At 42.4% G+C, this 25,842-nt stretch overlaps 1 protein-coding gene across 24 annotated transcripts in view; it reads left to right on the forward strand.

The window, feature by feature from the left end:
* Positions 1 to 839: 839 nt before the first annotated feature.
* The window catches only part of TRIM9 (tripartite motif containing 9), a gene marked incomplete at both ends in the record, with an annotated part of 110,278 nt that continues 85,275 nt past the window's right edge, over positions 840 to 25,842 (forward strand). For 22 of the 24 annotated variants that reach the window (XM_082648356.1, XM_082648376.1, XM_082648373.1 and 19 more), the window contains one exon: positions 1,004 to 1,825. In XM_082648356.1, the coding sequence (XP_082504482.1) occupies positions 1,004 to 1,825 (822 nt within the window). Of the gene's footprint in view, positions 1,826 to 25,842 lie in introns of all 24 variants that reach the window. The other 2 variants (XM_082648365.1, XM_082648370.1) reach the window with 2 other exon arrangements.

The raw sequence follows: 25,842 nt of genomic DNA on the forward strand, positions 1-25,842 counted from the left end.
TTTACATGAAGAGGGGATATAGAGACACGTTCACACCGCAAGGTAAGAAGCCTCTGGGCCAAGCCTGAATTGAAAGCGTGAAATGAAGGGGGCATAGATTTTAACTAATATATTGAGCCTTTACGTGGGTCGCGTAGTTTAAATCTCACAGCAACACTAGGAAATCGATACTGTCAATCCCCTTTTAGACACCAGGAACAGGGAGAAAAAGAAGCAACAAGGCTCTTGCCAGGCCTGCGCCGTCAGACCCCCGGGATGCAGGAGCGCAGGGGCCGGCTTCCGCGGATTCCTGAGCGGGAGAATGGCCCGGCTCGGGTACAGAAACCTAGGCCTGGGTGAGGCGCCAGCAGCGGAAGAAGGTGGGGGTCTCCCGCGCGGCGCAGCACTGGCGAGCGGAGATCGGAGCGGAGACTACAGCTGCAAGCCAAACGCAGACGCCGGCGACAGGCACCAGCCCCTCTGCCAGCCCCCTCGCAGCGCGGAGGGGTTTCTCACGCCCCGCTCTTGGGCGACTGAGCCGGAGGTCGGAAGGAAGCGGGGCGAGGGATGAGTCATCCCGCCTAATCCCTCCTTCCCGGTGCCCTCGCCCCCGCACGCCGGCCCCCTCCCGAGATTATGCAGCCCGAAACGAAGCCTCCCCTCATCCTCAGAATCCTCCACCAAACCCCCCGTGGCCTGCGGAGGAGAGGAGAAGGACGGGGCGTGTGGCCAATGAGAGCTTTGCTCTCTCGCCCGCCGTCCAATAAGCCGCTGCTTACAGGCTGGGGCGGGACTAGAGGGGAAGGAGGGGCGGTCCCGGGTTGGCGCTCGGCGCCGCGGTTCGGTGGCTCACAGAGAGAGCGCCTCACAGGGAGTCGGCGCCTAAGCGACGCGGGAAGGCGCCACTGCCAACGCCACCGCCGCCGCTGCTGGCCAAGGTGCTGGACACGACAGGCCGGCCGGCCACCTCGTCAGTTCAGGATCCAGTTGCAGCCGCCGCTGCTTCGCTCCCAGCAAGGTCCCCATGGAAGAGATGGAAGAAGAGTTAAAATGCCCCGTGTGCGGCTCCTTCTATCGGGAGCCCATCATCCTGCCCTGCTCTCATAATATATGTCAGGCGTGCGCCCGCAACATCCTGGTGCAGACCCCGGAGTCGGAGTCGCCCCAGAGCCGACGGGCCTCGGGCTCCGGGGTCTCCGACTATGACTATCTGGACCTTGACAAGATGAGCCTGTACAGCGAGGCGGACAGCGGCTATGGCTCCTACGGGGGGTTCGCCAGCGCCCCCACTACCCCGTGCCAGAAGTCCCCCAACGGCGTACGTGTGTTCCCCCCGGCTATGCCGCCACCGGCCACACACCTGTCACCGGCCTTGGCCTCGGTGCCCCGCAACTCCTGTATCACCTGCCCCCAGTGCCACCGCAGCCTCATCCTGGATGACCGGGGTCTCCGCGGCTTCCCCAAGAACCGCGTCCTGGAAGGGGTAATTGACCGCTACCAGCAGAGCAAAGCGGCGGCCCTTAAGTGCCAGCTTTGCGAGAAGGCACCCAAGGAGGCCACCGTCATGTGCGAACAGTGCGATGTCTTCTACTGTGATCCGTGCCGCCTGCGCTGCCACCCGCCCCGGGGGCCCCTAGCCAAGCACCGCCTGGTGCCCCCGGCCCAGGGCCGCGTGAGCCGGCGGCTGAGCCCGAGAAAGGTCTCCACCTGCACAGACCACGAGCTGGAGAACCACAGCATGTACTGCGTGCAGTGCAAGATGCCCGTGTGCTACCAGTGCTTGGAGGAAGGCAAACACTCCAGCCACGAAGTCAAGGCTCTGGGAGCCATGTGGAAACTGCACAAGGTGAGTCCTAAGAAAACCCACCCCTAACTCCCCGCGCCTCCGATCCTCCGGTTTTGCAGCAGACGGTCCCCCTCTTCTACGCACAGAGCCTCCCAACTGGGGCGCAATGCAGGTGCCTCCAATATCTGCTTCCCCCGTCTGGTGCATTGCAGGAAGCGCAGGGGACCGTAAACGGCGCACAGGGGAGTTGAACCTCTCCAGAGAGTTGAACCTCTCCAGAGAGTTGTTTCGGGGATGCGTAGAGCGGGTCTCCCGGTGCACGCAGCCTGCGAGCCAGCCTTAGGGCGCCCCCTCCCCGCCGCGGACGTGCAGCTCTCGGCGGCCACCAGCGTGCGGGAAGGCGATGAGTAGCTGGGCCGATCCGCGACTGTGCTCAGGGCCGCCAGGGAAGCTCCAGGGCAAAGCCGATTGTGGGGCTCCGGCCGTGGTCCCCGGGGAGGAGGTGGGCGCGGCTGGGCGGCGCGAACCGCTGGGTGCTGGAGCTGCTGGATAGGCTGGAGCCTGGATTCGCAGAGGGGGCGGGGAACACGCCGCGAGCTGAATGCTGATAAGTCGGCGCTGGCCCAAGCCCAGTGGCAGCGCGGTAAGGATGCGGGTCCGGGTGCTTTGCGCACAGAGGTGTGCGAATGTGGAGTGGGGTGGAGAAAAAAAAAAAGAAAAAAGAAAAATCCTGTAGTCGCCATGGCAACACGGCCTGAAGGCTGCGGCCCTGACCCTCGCGGAGGGGATCTAGGCTGGAGTAGCAGGACTGGAGGTTTCTGCGCGGTCGCGGCCTGAAAGCTAGGCAGGTGCATCTCCCAGTCTCCCAGGGTAACCCCCTCCTATCGATCACCCACACACCCATTTGTCCAGAGTCCAACCCTTTTCCTCACAGTCAGTAGTTGTCTGTGAAAATTTGGGGACACCTGTTACCAAATTTATCTTTCTGATGTCATTTGATGGTACCTCCGCCAAAGCTAGCCTCCAGAACAGGGCCTTTAACGACTTGTTAGGTGATGCCACTCCTCTGTTCAAAATCCTCCAATTGCCCCCCGCGTTTCTTAGACGGTCCTTAGGGTAGTCCACCAGGACCTCACGTGACCTGTTCCCACTTGGCCTCATCGCCCTCATTTCCTCCCATTCCCTCTGCTTCAGCCACGCAGTCCCTCTTGCTGTTCCTCCACCAACACCAGGCCCCTTCTGAACCCGGGGCCTTTGCATTTGATGTTCCTTCAGCCTGCATCTGAACAGTTCACTCTCTTGCCTCCTTCAGATCATTACTGAGATGTCACGCTTGCAGTGAGACCTTTCTGAACCCCTTGGTTCCCTCCCCGCTTTATTTTCCTCAGTAGTACTTACCACTAACTGGGATGCTATATATTTTAACTATCATGTTACTTTTGTATTTATCTATTGCCCCCCCCCAACATACACACACAAAATAAACTTCGTGAGGAAAGAGATCTTTATAATGTTATTGCCCACACTGCTTAGAAGGAAGGGAACCACTCTTGAGGAGATGTACATGGATTGGACTTTTACTTTTTAAATAATCGACTTAGTTGGGTGTGCAAAGGGCAAGGCAGGGGTTCAGAACTCTTGTAGGGAGGTTTTCTTCACATCATTGAGTTGCAAGCCCCAGGATGAGGCAGGGCAGTAGAGATGGTGTTCAGGCATCAGCTCTGCCCCACTCAGGGTTTCCTGGCATTCCTTGGAGACCAGAAAGGCTAGCCTTTGAGAGAGGCCTTGGGGTTAAGGAGGGGAACACTGATATTTTATTTGCAGCAAGAAAAGATAAAATAAAATAAAATAAAACATCACCATATTCAGCAATCAGGGAGCTCAACTCAATACTGAATGGGATCCATGTTTACAGTCATTTATGTTCTCACATATAGTCTATTAAACTGTATTAGTACTGATGGAGAGACTTAATTCAGCACAAATTTGAGCTCCCCTCCTAGGTACATGCCACTATTTTTTAAACACTTCAGTTTGTTTAAATGATGTGTAATTTTGAAAGTTTTCAGAACTTTAGTTCATGGCCAATTTTTTCTTCATATTATGATTTCACTCTTAAGCTTCTAACTATAGCCTATGTTAAATTGCCCTACAAAACTCTCCTTGGAACTAAGAAACTAATCACCTGTCTGGAAAAAGAACTTAGAGGCACATGCTAATTAGGATGGTCAAACCACTGCATTATTCTTCTGTGAAGAAGAGCCTGTACTTTATCCATTAAGACCAAAGGCAGCCTTTAAATCTCTGCCAAGCCCTGTGTAGATTTGAAATGTTAAACCATTTGTTTTATCGGTAATGGACATTGTGAGTAGACACTGTGGTGTGGACAGGGTTGAAATTTGGATGTCTGCTAAAAAAGAATAATGTAAAGCCCTTCAGACATGACATAAGTAGGCTAGGAAGGGAATATTGGTTCATTTTTTAAAAAGACCATTTCTTCTCTGATCTTTTGCACATTTTTTCAAAAGAGTAAATAGTTATATTTTTGTTCAGTCAATATCAAGATTATTAAACTGCCAATAAATATAAGCCAGAAGGATGACAGATTTTAACATTCATTTATCATCTGTTAGATGAACAACAAACATTATTCCCCCACCTTATCTCCTTAATAAGGTAATGTGATAATGTGCGATTTTCTCCTATGTCTATTTATCTTCCATCCTCACAAAAAGCTTATGGGCCAGAATTTCTATGTCCTTCAAAACATAGGAGAGCAAAGAATTACACTAAGTAGTTCTCCCAAAGTTGGGCAGTTAGTTATCCACACAAGTTATCACCAGACCTGAAAGTTTTCATTAATATTTGGTCATTTCCAGTGATAAAGAAAATCCTGTAAATAACTGTTTCCCTCAGAAAGTCATCATCTTACACATTTAAGACAAAATGGCTGAAGTTTATCTTTTAAATGGTATTAAAAACAACTAGTTGAAATTCATTAGTCGTCAATTGACTAAATTAAAATACGTTTCAGATATAGATGGCCTTCAAAATCCATGCAAAATAATGCAGGAAGTGGCCTTATAGGGCAAATATCTGGTGACACTTTTTATTTAGTATCAGCACTTGCTCTATTCCTTATCAAACTTGGGTTGGTATAAAGAATTGCTACTCACACAAAAAAAGATTTTGTAGACATTTTCATATAGGCAATTGGAAACACTATTATTACTTTGTAATTTTGGCAATTCGTATTTCTAAATCTAACATTATCCTTGAATTCTTGGTGTATTTTATCAATCACTGAATCAGTAATACATTTGTAACCGTTCCTTTGTGTTTGTACTGTTGAGCAAGAATTTTCTTTTCCTTTATACTCTAAACACTGACTATTCATTCTGAATCTTGTCTCAAATGTTATTTCTCTATTACCTTCTTTTTTTTAAACAAAGATTTGCAAGTTAAACATTTTGAAATAAATCATCAGTTATTATGGTTTCACCTTCAAAGCCTTCTGGAAAAAATACCTGCTTTGTAGTATGGTGGCATCTCATCAAAAATTTGTGTAGTAAATGTGTTATTTAATGTAACCAAAGTGGTGTTCGTATATTATATTATTATATATATTATTATATATATTATATATTACATATAATATATGTAATATATATCAGCAGTAAATACAATATAATCTAGATGTCTGTATGGTAAATGTAACAGGTAACATATGTTCATGTTTTTAACTTCTTAAAAATTTACTTTTAGTATAATCAGAACGTTCTGTGAGCACTGTAAATATTCTTACAGGTATTAAGGAGAATGTTACAGAGGAATCAATTGTTCCTCTTTGTGCTGAGGCAGAAATAGAAAGAACTAGATGAGGTTCTAGGTTCCAGACCTGATGCTGCCACTTACTCGCTGGTAATTTTAAGCAAGTCTATAACCTCTCTGTGCTTCCTACACACAGGATGTAAAGCACCTAAAACTATATTTGTGAAAATATTTTGAAAAAGTAATTTAGATGTTTATAACTTACTAATTTCAGTTTGGCAAAATAGAAAGTTTTTGCATAAAACGGAAGTTATTGTCTCACTAGTCAACAGTTACTGCATAAAAATCTCATCCCACAATTTGGGATAATTTGCTTGCTCCTTACAGAGCACAAGGTGCCATACAAAGGCTACTCTTAAAGGTGGCCTAAAAGAGTGAGCCAGATCCTCATGCGTCCTCAGAGAATAGTCACTTGAATTAACCCCAAGGAACAAGGACACACACAAAGTTTTATTTGTTTTTTTGCGGTACGCAGGCCTCTCACTGTTGTGGCCTCTCCCATTGCGGAGCACAGGCTCCGGACACGCAGGCTCAGCGGCCATGGCTCACGGGCCTAAGCCGCTCCGTGGCATGTGGGATCTTCCCGGACCGGGGCATGAACCCGCATCCCCTGCATCGGCAGGCGGACTCTCAACCACTGCGCCACCAGGGAAGCCCTTATTTGTATATTAAACAAAGGTATTTTGTTTTTCAATTACAAAGCTAAAATGATAACTGATATGATTCAGTTTTGAAGATATTATCACTTTTGAAGCAGCAGAAATTGTTCTTCCTGTATATACCATGAAAAGATGCTATTAACTGGAATTTCATATCAACTCACAGTTTTCATAAAATTAGAGAAAACTGTCATAGCCATCTGTCATTGAGTAATAAATATAATGCACAGGCAAAAATTATCCTTACCATGAGTACAATAAATTGCACTTCTCTCACCTAAGCACCTTTCAAAGTGTGTGTATTCGTATAACTTAGCCTTGGCACAGAGGAGGCTAGAACCTATTCTACGATAAATGTTTAAGAAAAAAATATTTCTAAATAATATTGTTTTTTATCAGTTTTATCAGGGGTTGTTGGTAGTAAGGAACAGAAACCTACTTAGGGGATCTCAGAGGATTTCATGGGAAATAAAATCAACTCACAAGGAGACTGGAACTGGAAATCTAGAGATTAAATTCACTTCTGTGTATCAGTCAGCTTGGACTAAGTTATGCTGCAGTAACAAACAATTTTTTTGTTTTAAAAAACAAAAAAATAATATTTTAATTAAAAATTAATTTTGTAAATTCTCAATGAATTACAACAATATCATATAATTTCTTACAATAATACCCACTGAAAGTCAGCTCTGGCCCTTCTCCACATCCTCCTTATTCTTGAACTTAGGCTGAAAGAGCATGTTTGGAACACACCAACCTTAGGGCAGAGAGAAGGGAGTAGAGCAGAACCACTCAGTAGCACTTAAAGTTTCCACTCAGACATTGCATGTCTCTTCTGCTTACATTCCATTGGCTAAAACAAACCATGTGACCAAGACTGACATCGGTGCTACAGGAAATTCACTCTTCCAACAGAGAAAGGCACCGCGAAGAGCCTTGTAGAGGAGGACAGAGAACGTTTTGAACAAATAATGCAGTCTGGCATATGCCTAACTCTCTCATGCCTGCTTCTCTCTCTGGATGGGCTTCCTTGGGCTGCACGAGGCCTGACATGACTCCTCCAGCCCCAGTGCAGCATGACATTTCTGTTCAAGTATCCACTCTCATCTAACTACTGTCTCTGTGTCTCTTAGGCCACATTTTGAAGTTTAGAGAAAGAATGTGATTGGCCCAACTTGAGTCAGGGGTCTACCGATGACTGCCTAGGTCACAAGCCTACCCCTTTAGTGAGGTGTATGCAGAAGACTTGGGTGAGACAAGTGAGGCACTCACCTTGGGTGAAAAACATAAGGGGGTACCAAAAACTCAGTAATCAGGATAAAAAATATTGTAAGGCAATATCTTAAAAAACAAAGATGAATACAAAAAATCCATGATGAGCAGAATATCACCATTTTAAATGTTGATCAGTAACAGTGCCATGCTAAGCCATATTGGAGCCTGAGTCTGAAGGGAAAATCAGTACTATTGATCCTATCTTTGTTTAAGATTTTGCTCTTCTGTTCATCATGTATTTTGGGGCATTCATTTTTATTTTTAAAAATATTCCATTAAAATATTAGTGTTGACTACTGAGGTTTTTTGGCACCCTTTTAAATTCTGCATCAAAGGAGAGTGCCTTACTCCCCTCACCCTAGTCCTGGCCCTAATGAACAGATACTTGATACAAACCTGGCCCCTGGTTTCACTGTTCAGCTGGAGGAAAGCCCAGGGCAGAATGCCTTTGTGAGCAGCAGGGACAGGGAGGCACTGACCGGCGCCTCTTGTACAGTCTAAGAGGAAACCATTCTGAGTGCAGAAGAAAGCCTTTTTGCTCTCCCTGGATCTTCTGCATTTTAAATACAGCACTAATTTCTTGAGATGCTTCAAAAGTGGAGCAACAGGGGCTTCTCTGGTGGCGCAGTGGTTGAGAGTCTGCCTGCCGATGCAGGGGACACGGGTTCGTGCCCCGGTCCGGGAAGATCCCACATGCCGCGGAGCGGCTAGGCCCGTGAGCCATGGCTGCTGAGCCTGCGCATAAAAAAAAAAAAGTGGAGCAACAGAGTTGATGAAGAAAAAGAAGACAGAAAAGGGTAGAGAACACTGATAGCTATAGCTCAGTGCTTCCTCTCCCCAGTAATGCTCCACCACCAAGCAGTTTGTGTGGTTATTCCTACTGCTATTATATATTATGGTAAATGTGGCCACCTAAGAGCAAAGTGATCCCTCGCTTGGCTTGTGTATGAGTGAAGGAAGGAGGACAGAAGGTGCCAAAACACAATTTTGCACTAACTTCAGGTGCCTCTTGAAAAGTATGTGATTGGGTTGGGAGTGGGGGGAATCATATAGTTTCATTTCAGTAATTCCATCTATTTGTTAGAAGAAAAGAGTGTATAGCAACCATAGAGTTTAGTGTTTTGTGTTGTTTATGTTTTGGTCTCATAACAGCAGTATTCTTCTTACTTAGTTAAGTGCTTCCCCATACCACCACATTCCTGCCTCTGCTCAGTCCTTGTGATTCTGGTGGGCTGCCAATCCAGTGTTCTGCCTTACCTGGCCAAGTGGGAGGGCATGTGACATAGGCCTGACCAATCGTCACACCCTATCCCACTGGCCAAAGTGATTATTTCAAAAACTGAGCACATGAAGCAAGCCAATCCAATCAGAGTCCTCTTCTGAGGTTTATAGATACTGAATCAGGGACAGAAGAGCATTGCTTTCCTCTGGGCTTGTTGCAGCTAGAATAAAAGCCAGAGGTGTCTGTGTCCCTGCCTCTTCCTCTTCCTCTTACCTTAGTAGAAGAAAGTAAGGCAATCCCCAGAGTTACAGAGGTAAGAAACAGAGACTTCTGAGAACACTGTTGAGTCCCTAGAACCCTTCATAACCCCTTTCTACCCCCTCCTGCCTTTCCAGTTAAGCGAGTCAGCAAATCTCCCCCTCCTTTTTCTCTTTGGCTAGTTTGTATTGGTTTTCTGTCACTTTCAACTGAGATTTAGCACGTATAAACATTTGTATCTGAAGATACTAATTCTTATTCATTTTAAGTATTATCTCTAGAATACTATAGTTGGAAGGCTGCATTCTGATGCCATAAATACAAAAAAAGCAGTTTTGATTCAATGAAGCAGAAATTATATAATATTTAATCTAACTCTGTCTACTCGTTGACCACTGTGTAATCTTCACTAGTTTTTGGCTAGTCTCTATTCTTATTGAGAGATTGCTTACAAAGAAGCCTCAGGGATTTTTTTTTAACCAATTCTAAATTACTTGGCATATATGGTGACGTTACGGTTAAGACCAACAGGCTGGACAAGGAGGTTCTGAAATCAAACTTCTGCCCAAAATCAATGTTGTTTGTTTTCAAAGGCAAGAAACTTCTGAAGACACACATGTTGTTTTGACCCATTCTCTAGGTGGGAAGTTTTTAAGTGTATTCCCTCGAAGTTTCCATAATTAAATAAGTTTGAGACTCTCTACTCTACACATGCTCTTGGTGATCCACATTCTGCATTGATATATCCATATACCGATCGATCCTGAAACAAAGAAACCTGCTTGGTTCAACCTAGAATTTTCCAAACTTATTTGACTTTGGAAACTCTTTTCTGTTTGTTCGTTTCCTTTTTTTTTAGCTTTATTGAGACGTTATTGATGTATATATAAATTTAAGGTGTACAACATGATGATTTGATACATGTATATACTGTAAAATGATTACCACAGTAAGATTAGTTAACACTTCCATCCCCTCGCATAATTATCATTCTTTTTTTAACTTTCAAGTATATAATACAGCATTTTGAATTATAGTCACCATGCTGTATGTTAGATCCCCATAACGTTTATCCTATAGCTGGACATTTGTACCCTTTAGCCAACATCTCTCCACTTCCCCCCACCACCACCCCACCCCCAGCCCCTGGCAACCACCATTCTACTCTCTACTTCTTTGGGTTCAGATTTTTTAGATTCCACATATAAAGTGAGAACATACAGTATTTGTCTTTCTCTGTCTGACTTACTTTACTTAGCATAATACCTTCGAGGTCCATCCATATTGCCACAAATGGCAGGATTTCCTTCTTTTTATGACTGAATAATATTCCATTGCATGTGTGTGTGTAGGTGTGTGTGTGTATATATATATATACCACATTTTCTTTATCCATTCATCTGTGGATGGACACTTAGGTTGTGGAAGCTCTCTTTGCTTCCACACAAGTTTGGGAGACATCATTCTAGGCAATGACTAGCCAATAAGTCAGTAAGGAGGTCAGTGTTCTTAATTTCTTGTGTGTGCAGAGTAGACTACTCTAAAACTCCACCCTGCTGATAAATGTCCCTAATTAGCCTATCCTTAAATCTTATGTTAAATCTAAAATATTAAAAGTTAAATTTATGTTATTCCTTAAATATTAAAGTCAAAGACAAAGAGGTAAAGCAATTATATAAATTTTGTAGTATGTATGTACATATATTTAATATATGTTGCTTCTCTTTCTATTATAAACAACTGAAAAATGATTTTGGACATCAGTAATACTAATGTAATATAATTAAAAATAACTGCTTTGATCTACTTCTGACTGCTTTTACACTTTGTATACATGATACCCAATGACTGGCTTGATTGAGTTTTTCATTAAATTGTGATAGAAATAGATTGTTTTAAACATTCTTTTATAAAGCAAAAAAGGACAATTTTTGCGCGCAGGCTCAGCGTCCGTGGCTCACGGGCCCAGCCGCTCCGCGGCATGAGGGATCTTCCTGGACCGGGGCACGAACCCGTGTCCCCTGCATCGGCAGGCAGACTCTCAACCACTGCACCACCAGGGAAGCCCAAAAGGACAATATTAAAAGGTCAAAACTGGTGCTGCTCTTGGTAACAACAGAGCAGAACAATGTGTGAAAGCTAAGAGTAGTACTGTAGTACTTTTCCTGTTACATCCCAGCCTTCCTAATATTTTCATATTGACATTCAGGATCAATTTTTAACCTTGGAAAAGGAGCTAGTATAAAATGGCCACCAGCAGAGAACCTAGATTATCAGAGACCATCTAGGTTTTGTCAACAGCATGTCTAATTCATCCCCCAAAACATCTCAAAGCCAAAAACCACTGTCCTGGGGTGTTCTCACAGCAGTTTTATCCCTAACCTGAAACTGGGCCCCTGTCTTAAACTGAGAACTATCTCAGAGTAAGATTACTAGGAAAAACCCAAGCAGACCGCACAGAATGCACTTAACATCATTGTCAGGGAAATTGTCATTTCACTTCTGTTTGGCCCAGACTTTGCCATCTTTTTAACTTTTCTGGTTTACGTTGCAGATACAGCCATAGTCCCACCTGCCTGTCTAGGTTACCTCTTCCTTCTTGACCTTCATGGCCTTCCAGCTTCCCCACCAGCCCTCTCCCGGTCCACCAGGCCTCCCTCCACCATTTTCTTAGACTAGACCTTCAAATCACCCCACTAAGCTTGCCAGGCGCAGCTCACAGGAGCCAGCCTCAATAGCCTTGCCCCAGAGCAGCATGCCCGCCGGGAACCTGGGTGCAGCTCTGCGTTCCAGCAGAGCCTCTCCTGCACCAGCAGAACTCCCACCCCAGCTGGGTTTAATTACAGACACTTTTTTTCCTTAACTGTAGAAAGAGTTTTCTTCATTTTGACTGACTGATTTTAAGCTGAAAGAGCAAGAAAACTCATCTTGAATTTCTAGTCATGAATAAAGAAACATCACTGACTTTTCTGTTCTCAACACACCTGTCTCTAGAGACTCATCTACCCCATGGCTTCAACTCCCACTTGTATCTGCATGTCTGGAACAGAACCGGTCATTTCAGTGCCCTGCCCGTTCACAGTGTGGTCCCAAACTCTGTTCTACCTTCTGTGCGCCCCACCCACCAACCCCCGCAGAGCTCCCATCTTTGTGTTCTAACACTGAACATCCTCCCACTGTATTATAATTGCATATTTTAGAATCTCCCATTGGACCCTAATAACTCAAAGTCATAGACTTTTCTTATATATCTGTTTTCCCCCATTTCTGCACTCAGAAGATGTTTTAAAAAGGTTTGTTTAATGAAAAAATAATCAGTATGAAAAAGATTAATGATTAGCAACATATCCTAATATTTTGTTTCTCATACAAGCCTGACTGTAATAATTAGACTTGAAAACCTGTATTTCACACTTTTTGTTAAAAATGTACTGAACACTGGGACTTCCTCGGTGGTCCCATGGTAAAGAATCCGCCTTACAATGCAGGGGACATGGGTTCGTTCCTGGTCAGGGAGCTAAGATCCCACATGCCGCGGGGCAACTAAGCCCACGTGCCACAACTACTGAGGTCTTGCGCCTCGACTAGAGAGCCTGCGTGCCGCAAACTACAGAGCCCACGTGCTCTGGAACCTGCGTGCCACAACTAGAGAGAGAAAACCTGCAGGCCGCAACTAGAGAGAAGCCCGCACGCCGCAATGAAGAGCCCGCGTGCCACAGCTAAGACCCAATGCAGCCTAAAATAAAATAAATAAAAAATTATTCTTTTTAAAAAAGATGTATTGAGCCCTTACTACATGCGAGGCACTGTTCTAAGCCCTTTCTAGCCACTTTCTCATTTAATCTCCAGAATTCACATATTTTCCTCTGAGAAAACTGAGGCACTGGGACTTTAAAGGTTATAAAGTCGTACCGGTTGTAAGAGACAGAGCCAGAGTTTGAATCCGGGCTAACTCCAGAGCTCCTGTGTCGAACTGCTCTTCTGTCCTACCTTCTGATAATCCCAGGAAACATATGACTGCAAAGCACAGGTTTATGTGCTTACAAATTCAGTGACATAACTGAGATCTTTTAGTTCTCATGTATGAAAATTAGTGAGAAATTAAAAGTCATTTGTCTCCTAAGTCCCCTTGTGACAAAATAAATTTAAAGAGGAAAATAGCGGGTAGAGGGAAGGGAGAGACAAGTATGTTGAGTGTTCCATAGACCAGATCATCGGAAGTGTGCTGGATACCTCGGCCTTGTCAGAACCAAGCAAGCGACAGATAGGCAGAAAGGTTCTATCAGCTCAGCCAGGGGTTCATTGTCCTCTTCTAACAAAATAATCATCTTAAAATTTATAGGCAGAAATGATATAAAAGAACAAGTATATTTTTTTGGCATTTTAAGTATATTTCTGTAAATCTAAAACATTTATAAGTCTATCCTGGAAAACATCAAAATGCATTCAAACCTGTAAGCAGTTATTAATTCTGTTTACTTTCAGTTTTTTCTTGCACCTTTTGCCAAGACGGTTAAACAAAATTTGTGTATTCCTGTTCAGGAAAAGACCTAACCTGCCTTTTACCATAAATATAGAAAGGAATACGTGACCTGGAAAAGCCTATTGTTTAAGAATGGATTAAAGCACAACCAAATAAAATGGTTTTTCATAAGCCTTGCATAGAACCAGAACTGCACATTTTATCCTAATAGCTCTGATCAAAGGAGAAACTGTTCCTTAAAAAATTATCTTGGGAAGTAGAATGCTGAACCTTGTGCTTTGGTATGGGAATAACTACCTTCTGTCATTAGCCAGTACACATAGATGGTTAATCCTCATCTACTGCTGATTTATTCATTGAAGCTGACTGAGATTTTTCTTTATCCTCTCTTTACTCTTACTTTCCTTGCAGCTTGCATGTTAAGAAGCAACTGTTTGACACCAAACACTTATCACTGTCTGCCATGCTCCAGGAAGAGCCTGTGAGAGGGCCGTGCTGCTCTGACCTGTGTGGTATATCAGTCTAAGATATTATCTAGTCTCTGAACAAAGCCAGTTGCAGAGAGAAGTAAATGTGAACGTGGGGGATTAAACAGTTTCTACCTAAGGCAGGTCTTCATAACAGGCTTTTTGATTTTGTAAGGAGCAAATGCTCAGAAGGTCAGATATACACAGATTCAGTTATAATTATAACTCACCCAAAGCCAAAGGGAAGTGACTTTATAACATAATCTACCAGTTTTGATCATCTGTACTTTAATTTCTTTTCATCAGCGCACATAATCAACGGCTGATTTTACTATACATGTGCTACTTACTGAGGGTATTTATGCCATCACCCAGACACACCAATTCATGAACTTGAGAAGATGGTGTCACTTGTGCTGTGCCATCCCTACCCCCACGTCTATGAAATGTTATCCCAAGAGCATTAGTCACATAAAATCAAATGTAATATTGGACTTCCATCCAATCTAATAAATCTTACATGGCACAGATAAATCTGTGGTGCTTTTAACAAGCAGTTATTATTGACTTTATTGACCATCAATCATCTGGCCCAGACTCAGCAAGGAAATACGATAAACAGCTTTTAGCACACAGTCAGTGCAGTGTGAAGAAGCTCCATGTTTACATTCAACTCGTGTTACCTGGCTACCTTCTGCCATTATGGAAGCAAATCTGCCATTGGTGGAACTAAAATATTATTCAGAATTTAATAAAATTTTCTCTACATTCTACTTGGAGGAACAAAAAATACGGAATATAGGAACTTGTATGAGCACTGAATTTCCAGGCTAGCTTCAACAAGCATGATAAGCAAGTGTACAGAGTGTAACTACCATTCCCTTACCATTCAAAAATGACACGTTTCCACGTGAACAAAGAATGGTTGCTCTGGTCACTGTATATAGAAATTTTGTGGAAAAGTTTGACTTGACAGTAAGGTCCTGCTATGTAGGTTAAAAAACATATTAATAAATATTGGTATTAATTGGCAAGTCAACACACAAATATTTTACATTAATTTAAAAAAACAGCAAGCCAAAGAGAAAATTAATGCTTCCAGCATTGAGAATATCCTTGATTCTTGTTTTCCAAAGAGGCTGCATCATCTTACATTCCTACCAGCAATGGATGAGGGTTCCAATTTCTCCATATCCTCCCCAACACTTGTAATTGCCTGTTTTTTTGCCTAGAGCCATCCTAGTTGATGTGAACGGGTGTCTCATTGTGGTTTTGATTTGCAATTCCCTAACGACTGTGATGTTGAACATCTTTCCATGTGTTTACTGGCTATCTTTGTATCTTTTTAAGAGAAATGTCTATTCAAAGCCTTTACCCATTTTGAAATTGGGTTACTTCTCTTTTATCGTTGAGTTGTAAGAATTCTTTATATATTCTGAAGTTTACTCACTTTTTGAATGAAAGGAACAGAGGTGTGAGCCTCTCTTCTCTCAGAGACACAGGAAATAAAAAAAAATCAGACACAGATATGAGTGGGAGAAAAAACTTGTCAAGACTGGCCTACCAGGACCTACTGCTGCTTCCTTACCCAGTAACCTCTATCAGCCAGTTCTGAAGCAGAGCTCAGATAGGCTCTACCAGGATTGGCTCATGACAAATAGGAAACATGGAGAAATCCAAAAGCGGGGGGAGGAAATAATTTCGTTATGAAAATCCCTGAATATGATGGCTGTGCCTCCTCTTTACTTCAAGTGCCACTCCTCCCGACGTTAGTGATGGAGTTCACTTTAGTACAATATCATAAAGTTCCAGTGGTTCTGCGGTTCCTGTTACTTACAGGTTACCATTGTGGTATTCAAACAAGTCACTTCAGGGTGTCAAAGTGGTGGACGTTTCCCCTGTATTTGAGGGTTATAAAATGATAGAATCGGGATCATTTGCCCAACCCCCTCAACAGTCAGAGAAATAAATCCCAGAGCACGTCAGTAAATTATGTACAGTATGTATTACCAAAAATGCCTTTGATTTCTTAGAACTTATATTAATTGTTCTGAACAACCAAGGACCTATTTTCAGTTGCTTCTGTGTGTATGTGTGTGTGTGTGTGTGTGTTTGCACGCACATGTGTGTGAAGCTCAATTGAAACACGTTTTCTCTCTTTTGGAGGCCTTCTTGTGCCCCCAGACAAGCATAATCACAGTTTTTTTCCCACACTCCATGACTACAACTATCAAAGTTTACCTTAACCTTGTTGTTCTCTCTTGAAGGAGAGATTATATATGTCTATACTATTGAATAATGTTCCTTCATTATAAATGGTAGTCCTTTTTTAACATTTGCCTTCAGTACGCAGTGCCTTTGCTCAAAGCATCGATCTAATGGTAGGAATTTCAGCATAAAGGCCAGAAAAGGAAGAATTTGTAGGCAACAGGCTTTCCTTTGTCCCTCTCGCAGGGAGAACTGCTGCATTACAGCATGGCTGTCCCCTGATAGGCTCCTGCCCTGGCCAAAAGCACAAAAGAAGTTTATGAGACGATGCGAAAGAGTCTCCTGTTGCTCCTCTCCCCCTTCTGGTGCACTGCTTGCCAGCTTTGTTGGCACCTTACTGGCCACCACCCCTTTCTACTCCTCCCCGCCCCACTCCCACTGTGGTCTCCTGTGAATCTCCTGGTTTCTGCTCACCTGTCTGCGGGCCCAGCTTTGGTTTCAATGTATGTCCCTTCCTTCCAGCCATCTCCATGCCTTGCTCTGACCAGTGTGTTTCCAGTCTGCTCATCTAGCTTCAGACCCTTGATAGCAACTTCCGGGGAGTCTCTCTGCCCAGACCATCTGGCCTGTGCACCCTCTGCCTCCAACCTAACACTGACTTTCCCAGCCCTGGCTTCCTTCCCGGTAAACGTCCCAGTGCTGACAGCTCCTCAGCTCATACCACGTGGGTAGCAGCTGCAGGGCCGGCACTGATCCCAGCAAAAGATTACTGTAATGTACTTGGCCGATCACCTGTAATGTTAAAATAAGATTACAACGTATACATCTGGGTTGTATACAAATGAACTCACATGACACTTTTCTTTTGAAACATGCCATAAAATGATTTAACTAAATACAAACACAGAATCCATTGACTTATAGCCACCACTGAAATGAAATATGGCGCTGTTTAGTAGAACCTGGAAGCTCTGCTTACACTGAAGGCAGGAATTAAAGAATAATTTATAAATTTTATCTGCAAAACTGGGAAGGAATGAATTAGTAGGTAGAAGATTATTACCCAGTTTGGAGGCTGGCCAAAGACGGTCAATTACTCTCTTCTGAGTGGAGCCAAATAGTTCAATTATATTAAAATTTCACTCCCTTAGGTCTTATATTTACTTTTATAAGAACAAAGTCATCAATTTACAATTCACGTTATTTAATTTGCATGTTATGAGGGCTTTTGAGTTATGGTCAATTATTAATTTTTTTAAAACTATGTATAGAAGGTTATTATTGTGAGATACAGCCATCAAAAATTAACCCAGTGTTTTTAGAGAAATTCTATAGTTAGTATATCTGAAGGGATTGGTATAAAATTTGCATAAATATTAGATTTGAAAATTAATTTCATTTAGCATTTGTTCGTATCACATGATTTTCTTCAGGGATTAAATCGTATTTATCAGTGGTCTACTAAACCCACTACGTTCCTACTGTTCTTTAATCTTCCCAGCCATGTTAAGGAATTTAGATGGTCTGTATTCAGAGCTCAATCCTCACTGTAACTTCCTCAAGGCCTAGTGTGGGCTGAGTGAGGACCTTACTGTTGTTGAATCAAGTTCAGGATACTGATGGTGCAGCGTGAGACCACTGGCTGTTTAGCCAGCTCTGAGCTCCGGGTTTATTCAGCTGCTCAACTGGGGAAACTCATACAATGAGGGAGATTTCCAGTTTGATCATAAAAACAAAGCACTTTTATGTACGCAGAAAGAGGAGTGGATAATGGTTACACAGATAATGGCGTGTGACCATTTTAACTCCCAAGCACCTCTGAGAAGAACTGGTTCTTGTAATGTATTAAAACAAAGGTCACGGAACAGTTGTTGCTAGAACAGGATTTGCTGTGTGAACTGTGCTATGAGATGTGATGTCGCATCAGTGTCTTTTCCACCATGAACTATTTCTTTGATTTAACAGTGATCATCATTATAACTGGGTTAGGAGGGCTTCATCCATGTTGAAGTTGAGACTCAGGGCCAGGACTAAAGTCTGACAGCTCATGATCACCTTACCTCAAACCTTAAAATACCCTATTGAGGCCACCATGTCACCTACCAGAAACATGAGACTCCTTCCTCCCCACTCCTAAAAGCAGTTGACCATGTATGCCATTGTGAAGTTGCCACATCAGTGCCTTGTTGGCTGAGAGCAAATGATGGCAAGCATTTTAAAACTATATATAAGCTAGAAGAATCTGAGTTGCACAGCAGAAATTCAGGTAACAGACAATAAAATAGGAGAAACGGAAATAGAATGAGCATGGCGGAATGTAAAAACTAGTCTCTGGTTAAGCCCTTTTATAGTAAGCGCTGTAACGAGAGTTAGAACCAAAGGACTAGAGCCCAGCTGAAGAGGCCTTTTCATGATAAAGCTGTAGTGGAAGTGCCTGCATGGTACTGGGCCAGAAAAGTTAGTATAGGGCCAGAAGAGCTGTGTTCTGTTCCTGGGTCTGCTATTATTCAGGCAACACAATGGAGGAGTTAAGAACACGGACCTTGAAGCAGACTGCCTGGGTTTAAACCCTAGATTTTCTACCATTTAACTGCATGAACTTGGGTAAGTTACTTGACCTCTCTGTGCCTTGGTTTTCTCATCTGTAAAATGGGGATAATAATCAGATTGATCTCCAAGGATTGTTGTGAGGATGAAAGGAATGGTAGAAACAACACCCTTGGAACAGAACCTGATCAGAATAAGTGCATGATTAATGTGAGCTACTGTTACCTGTTAAATAGGACGGGAAATAATAATAAGTCATATATGTATATGACTTAGTTTTAGGAATTGGCTCACACAGTTGGAGGCTGAGAAGTCCCATGATCTGCCAGCTACAAGCTGGAGACACAGGCAAGCTGGTGGTGTAGTTCACTCTGAGTCTGAAGGCCTTCGAACCAGGGGAGCTGATGGTGTTATTCCCAGTCTGAGGGCAGGGGAAGAGCAAGGTCCCAGCTCAAGCAGTCAGTCATAGAGACAAATCTTCCTTTCCTCCACCTTTTTGTTCTATTCAGGCCCTCAGTGGATTGGATGATGCCTGCTCACACTGGGAAGGGCAATCTGCTTTACTCAGTCTACCAATCCAAATGCTGCTACTCTCATCCCAAAACATCCTCACGGGCACACCCAGAAATAATGTGTAGCCAAATAGCTGTGATCCAGTCATGCTGACACATAAAATTAACCAGCACATGGGGTTAGTCAGAAGCTGGCCAAGAGCAGTGAGAAATTCAGGTAGGCTTGAGAGCGAGGGTAGCGCAGCCATCCACATTGCCGTCTGCTCTTCCCCAATGGCTGCTCCAAGGATTCCTGACTCTCACTCACCTCTGGGTGTTTGTGAGGAATTCGGGCCAAGACTTCAAGGAGGACAGCAAAAATGGAAAAAAAGATTGACAGGCAACAAGCTGCTAAGGACTGCTTCCAAAATGCAGCCCCAAGTGGGCATGTGTTCCTGTAAACTTCATGTAAACAAAACCATATTTTTAAAATTTTTTTAATTAATTTATTTTATTTTATTTATTTTATTTTTGGCTGTGTTGGGTCTTTGTTGCTGCGCATGGGCTTTTCTGTAGTTGCGGCGAGCAGGGGCTACTCTTCTTTGTGATGTGCGGGCTTCTCATTGTGGTGGCTTCTCTTGTGGAGCATGGGCTCTAGGCACGCGGGTTCAGTAGTTGTGGCTTGCGGGCTCTAGAGCGCAGGCTCAGTAGTTGTGGCACACGGGCTTAGTTGCTCTGTGGCATGTGGGGTCTTCCTAGACCAGGGTTCGAATGCTATCCCCTGCATTGGCAGGCAGATTCTTAACCACTGAGCCACCAGGGAAGCCCAACAAAATCACATTTTAAATGTACTAGAAACATTTCCTACAAAGAAATCTCCGGTATATATTTTTCAAATGTAAATATCTGTTGTAAATGTACATTGCCTAGATTCTAGGACACCAACAAGTTAATAACAGGCTTTAATTTATTTCTAGGAAAAAAATGATAAACAAGAAAAAGAATTTTAAAAAGAATTACAAGGTACATCCCAAATTCAGAAACATTAACATGGGCTTTCCTGGTGGCGCAGTGGTTGGGAGTCCGCCTGCCGATGCAGGGGACATGGGTTTGTGCCCCGGTCCGGGAGGATCCCACGTGCCGTGGAGCGTCTGGGCCCGTGAGCCATGGCCGCTGAGCCTGCGCGTCCGGAGCCTGTGCTCCGCAACGGGAGAGGCCACAGCAGTGAGAGGCCCGCGTACCGCAAAAAAAAAAAAAAAAAAAAAAAAAAGAAACATTAACATGGAGTAAGAGTGGGGGAGAGGTCCATCAGGAATTTATGAAAGTGGCAACCAAGTCCCAATATAAATAGAAAAAGCAAGAGACACAGAGTTAGAGGTCCCTGTTCTGACCTCTTGGGCAACCCACTTGGCTTCTCTGGACATCCAGCTTCTTATGTATAGAATAAGGATGTAAGATTAGATGAGAGCTAGAGTCACCGTCAGTGTCAAATTTAATTGGGATCTAGATTTATTGATGTTTCTCTGGTTCATTTCCTGACAAGAGTTTCTTGGATAAAACTCTCTGCTGCCTGCTGCTTGTGCCTTTGTGAAGAGACACTTTAATTTTCCTACTGTTTCAAGTTTCTCAGTTGCGGGCTTCAATATTTGGGGATCAAAAGAAGATGGACCGGGTAGCTGCAGCATCTTCCGTTCCCCTCATATTACCCTGGCCTTGGAAGTGCCCCAGGGGCTCCAGAGCCGTGTGAGAGGGAGGCTGACAGCACAGGGTGGAATGGGCAGAGGCAGCTAGGTGGGGAGAGGGGAGCACGCGCCACCCATCTTTGACTTCTGCTTCTCTATCCTGGGTCGGACAACCCACTGGCGGGTCTGTAATGACCCCTGTCTACAGATGACACTCACTGTCACCTCCTTGCAGAGAAAGAAAAGGGCAGGGCGGAGGGGGGTGGTCAAAAAGGAACAAAAAAGCTACTTTGATTATTTACTTCCTAAAATGAGAAGATTTGATTGAGAGAGATCAAAGGTGAAAACAAAATGGGTAAATGTGCTTTAGCCTTCTCCCTTACCCACCACGAGGATTTTGAAGTTTGAGTCTTGATGTGGAGTTCCTTATCTCAGTGCAAGAGCCACTAATCTTCTAAGGGGAATGTTCATTTTAGATGCCAAATTTCTTCAATTTCAAGTGATTATTATTTATGCAGAAGAAATTTATCACTGCTGTGGTTCAGTGGCACACTGGAAAAAAAAAAAAGTAAAGCCCTGATTTGTAGGGTTTGCCATGTCTGACTTCAAGCTATCCTGATGTGAAAGCAATGACCTTGGAGCTGGGATGAGAGTCAGAACAAGCCAGCTCCAGCACACCACCACTCATTGTTAGTGCTATTGCTTTATGTCAGAGCCAGGAAGTGCCAGATTGCAAGTTTTCTGAAATTACTTCTAAAATTATTTGAGTCTGCAGCTGCAAAAAAAAAAGGAAACGTTACAGCAAGTTTTAGTGGAGAAATCGTGAATGTACAACTCAATGAATTTTCACAAACTGATCACACCTGTGCCTGCCAAGGGTACAAATATCCTGGCTTCTGACAGCATGTTAATTGTGCCCGGTTTTGTATTTCACGTGAATGTAATCAGACAGCACACACTCCAACATGGCTTTTTTTTTTTTTTTTTGCTTATCTTTATGTTTGTTGGATTCATTCGTATTGTTGCCTGTAGTTTTAAATCATTCATTTTCATTGTTTTATAGTATTCCATTTTAGGAATATTCCACAATGTATCCATTCTACCATTGGTGGACATCTGGGCAGTTTCCAGGTATTGGCTATTACGAGTAGTGCAGCTGTAAACATTACACTACATGTCTTTGGGTGTACGCACGTAAGCAGTTCTGTGCGTTATATCCCTAGGAAGGGAGCTGCTGGGTCATAGTGTACACGTAAGCTCACCATTAGTCCATGCTGCCAAACAGTGTTACCAGGTGGCGGTGCCCTAGTGCGTTCCCACCAGCAGCACCCCCTCATTCTCACCAACACTTGCTATTAATTGTGTTTGCATTTTAGCTATCCTGGTAGGTATATAGCGGTATCACAGTGTTGTGATAGCCAATGGTATTGAAAAGGTTTTCATATGTTTTCTGGTCATTTTAATATCTTCTTTTACATGTAGTCAGCTAAGTAATTTGCCCACTCTTCCACTGAGTTGTCTGCCTTCTTATTACTCACTTGTCTTTTAAATTTCTTTTCTTTCTTTCTTTTTTTTTTTACTCACAGATACTAAAAGAACCCTAATTCTGAAATAAGCTGCTTTTCCTTGGGGCCCAGAGGTGCTAATTAGAAAAGATTTGCCACCTCTGCTTTCTCTACACTGTACATCTCCCTATCAAGTCATCAGATTTTGTGCATATTTCATAGTGTCACTTAGCAGTATTATGAAGCAATTTAGGGAGAAGGGCGTTTTAAGAGCAAACAGTGCAAATGCAAATACATTTTCAAAAGAGAACAATTCTTTCTTAAATGAAAGTAAGAGCTATTCAAATAGTCTGTTAGAAAAAAATGAGTTGAAACCTAAATAATCTCAAAAAAGTAATTCTGATTCCATATTAAATATGAATTTTTTTAAGTTTCCAGAGGTAAGGCTTCTTTTTCCTTTCAATTATCTCAATAGAAAGGCTTTGTTCCTTATCCTCAGTCTTTTTTTTTAGAACCTTGTCCACTAAAAATTGAATTCCTCTTACCTATTGTGTGAGCTGTCTTATTTTTTAAATCCTTATTTAGATATGGGAGTGCAATCTATTAATCCATAGCTGATTCTATGGCAAGAATATAGAAAATTATAAAGAATAGTTCACTATTTCAGAGCTTAGGGAACTTTCCTTGGATGGCTGGATGTGGGACAAATATACCAACAGGTTTGCCATAGAAGCCTACTTACTTTATCCTCCTTCAGTATTTTTTCTCATGTAATAAGACAAAGTATGAAGATAACTATTTTGGGAGTGAGAGTTAAGTTTCCCTATGAGAAGGCAGAAATAAATTTCTTGAAATATTTCAGAAAGAATTGGGGATATTCCCAGTAATTTAATTGGATCATAGACCTAAAAGTATAAGTTGGAACCATAAAGCTTCTAGAAGAAAACGTAGAAGAATATATTTTCAGTTTTGAAAAAGCAAAAATTTCTTAAAGAGGACACAGAAAATGCTAACCATAAAAGAAAAAAATATAAATTAATGTCATCAAAATTTATAATTTTTCTACAAATCAAAAGGCATCAAGATGTAGACTAGGAGAAAATAAAACATATATCAAAGAATTTGAATCTGGTATATATATTCCTGCAACAAAAAGCAAACAATCCGATTTTAAAATGACAAAATACTTGAATAGACACTTTACCAAAGAAAATAGAGGAATGGCCATTAAGCACATGAAAAAGTACTCAACATCATTAATCATTAAATAAATGTGAATTAAAACCACAATAAGATACCATTTTATATTATATTATACATTATAATTATTCTTACATTATGTTTTATATAATTTTTATACAATAAAAAAGACTGACAATACCAAACACTAGCAAAGGAATGAAGCAACTAGAAATTTCATCCATCACTGGTGGGAGAATAAGTGATTTTTGGAAAGCTGACAATTTCTCATAGATTTAAACGTGAATCAATAATGAATTTATCACTATTACACTATGAATCAATAATACCACTCTTAGGCATTTACCCAAGAATAATGAAAACATATGTCTACAAAAGACTTGTGCAAGAATATTTATAGTAGTCGTATTCATAATAACCTAAAACTGGACACAACTCAAATGTCTATGAATAGGAGCATGGATAAACAATTGTAGAATATCCACATAGTGGAATACTACTCATCAACACAAAGGAATGAGCATGCAACAGAACGAATGAATCTCAAAAACTTGATGTTGAGGAAAAGCAACTGACACAAAAGAACATATACTGTATGGTTCTATAAAAAATAAGAAGAGTGTGATATGTGCAGAGAATGTTATGATGTTGACCTAAGAAGTAATGAAGGAATAAAGAGGTTGGCAAGGTGGTAACAGGAAGATTGGCTGATATAGGACTTTGAAGGGTACTCTAGAGAATGAGAATTGACTAAACAAAATAATAATATTTAGACTCTTGACAGGTAAGTAATATGATAAAAATGCTTTCTGAAGACTATCCTACCAGTCAAGTGCATTTTTCTTTATAGAAGAAAGAAACAGAAAGCTAGAAAACCCATTACAGATTCTGAAGTTTTCCAGGCAGGAGGTGATTTGTCTGTGTATTCCAGTTTAGTGGAATTTTTTTTTGAGTGAAAGAGCCATAAAAATCTTGAAACTGGGACAAAACATTTCTTTTACAGAATTTATTCCACATTTTCCACTTAATGAATTATTTGGAACCTGGTTTTAGAGCCTTGCTAGGTTCTAAAGAACCTACACTGATAACGGTAGCTAGAGGAATATTAAATTCCCTAGTAAAGCTGTATTGTTTTCCCATTCTTCTCATTGTGCCCCCAATTCTATGTCCCCAATTTGTGGTGGACAATCGAAAGTAAATTTTGAAAGACAGGACTACCCCATCGTGTATTTTTAGCAGATGGCCTGTAACTTCCTATTACTAAGGAAGGCACCTGGGTAAACGCTATGCTTATGGGGTCCACTATTGCTCTTTCTGTAGAACTTAATTCAAAAGGCATGTGGTAACCATTGTAACATCAGGCAAAGTTGTAGAAGAGGTGATTAGAGGAAATGAAAAATCCCAGCCCTTCTTATCTCTGATTTTCTGTGCTCCACTCTTTCCCTCCTTGGAGGAAAGAGCTGATTTCCCAAAAACCATTATGGGGAGGATGGGCATTGGGCTGGTCCTAGGCCTAGCCAACTTAGCCTCCATTTCATCACTTCTTCCTTAAAAACACATTCTGGGGGACTTCCCTAGTGAATCAGTGGTTAAGAATCCGCCTGCCAATGCAGGGGACATGAGTTCGAGCCCTCGTCCGGGATGATCCCACATGCCGCGGAGCAACTAAGCCCGTGTGCCACAACTACTGAGCCTTCACTTTAGAGCCCACGAGCCACAACTACTGAGCCCATGTGCCACAACTACTGAAGCCCGTGCGCCTAAAGCCCGTGGTCTACAACAAGAGAAGCCAACACAATGAGAAGCCCGCGCACCACAACGAAGAGTAGCCCCTGCTCGCCGCAACTATAGAAGGCTCGCGGGCAGCAATGAAGACCTAATGCAGCCAAAAATAAATAAATAAATACCTTTATTAAAAAAGAAAACAAACACATTCTGACCTGCCCTACAGAACGTGGAGACCTGTGCAGTCAGCCCATGAGTCCCAAAATCCTTGTTTCCTTCTATGATCTCCAAAGAAAAATGCAAATCATCACGAGAATTCTTACTTGTATGTGGAGAGCTAAGAATATAATTTTTAAGCTTAAGAAACAGCAATATTTTTCTTATTCTTTAAGCATCTTATAACAAATCCCAACCAGAATTTTCGGGCATAGGTCATTCATATTTAGTGTGATTGGGACACACCACATGCAGCTGAATTGAAGGCACTTAAACATGATGGAAATTTTCTTCTTTTACATAAAAGT

This window comes from Grampus griseus (assembly GCF_964374135.1).
Source record: "Grampus griseus genome assembly, chromosome: 2".
Taxonomy (NCBI): domain Eukaryota; kingdom Metazoa; phylum Chordata; class Mammalia; order Artiodactyla; family Delphinidae; genus Grampus; species Grampus griseus.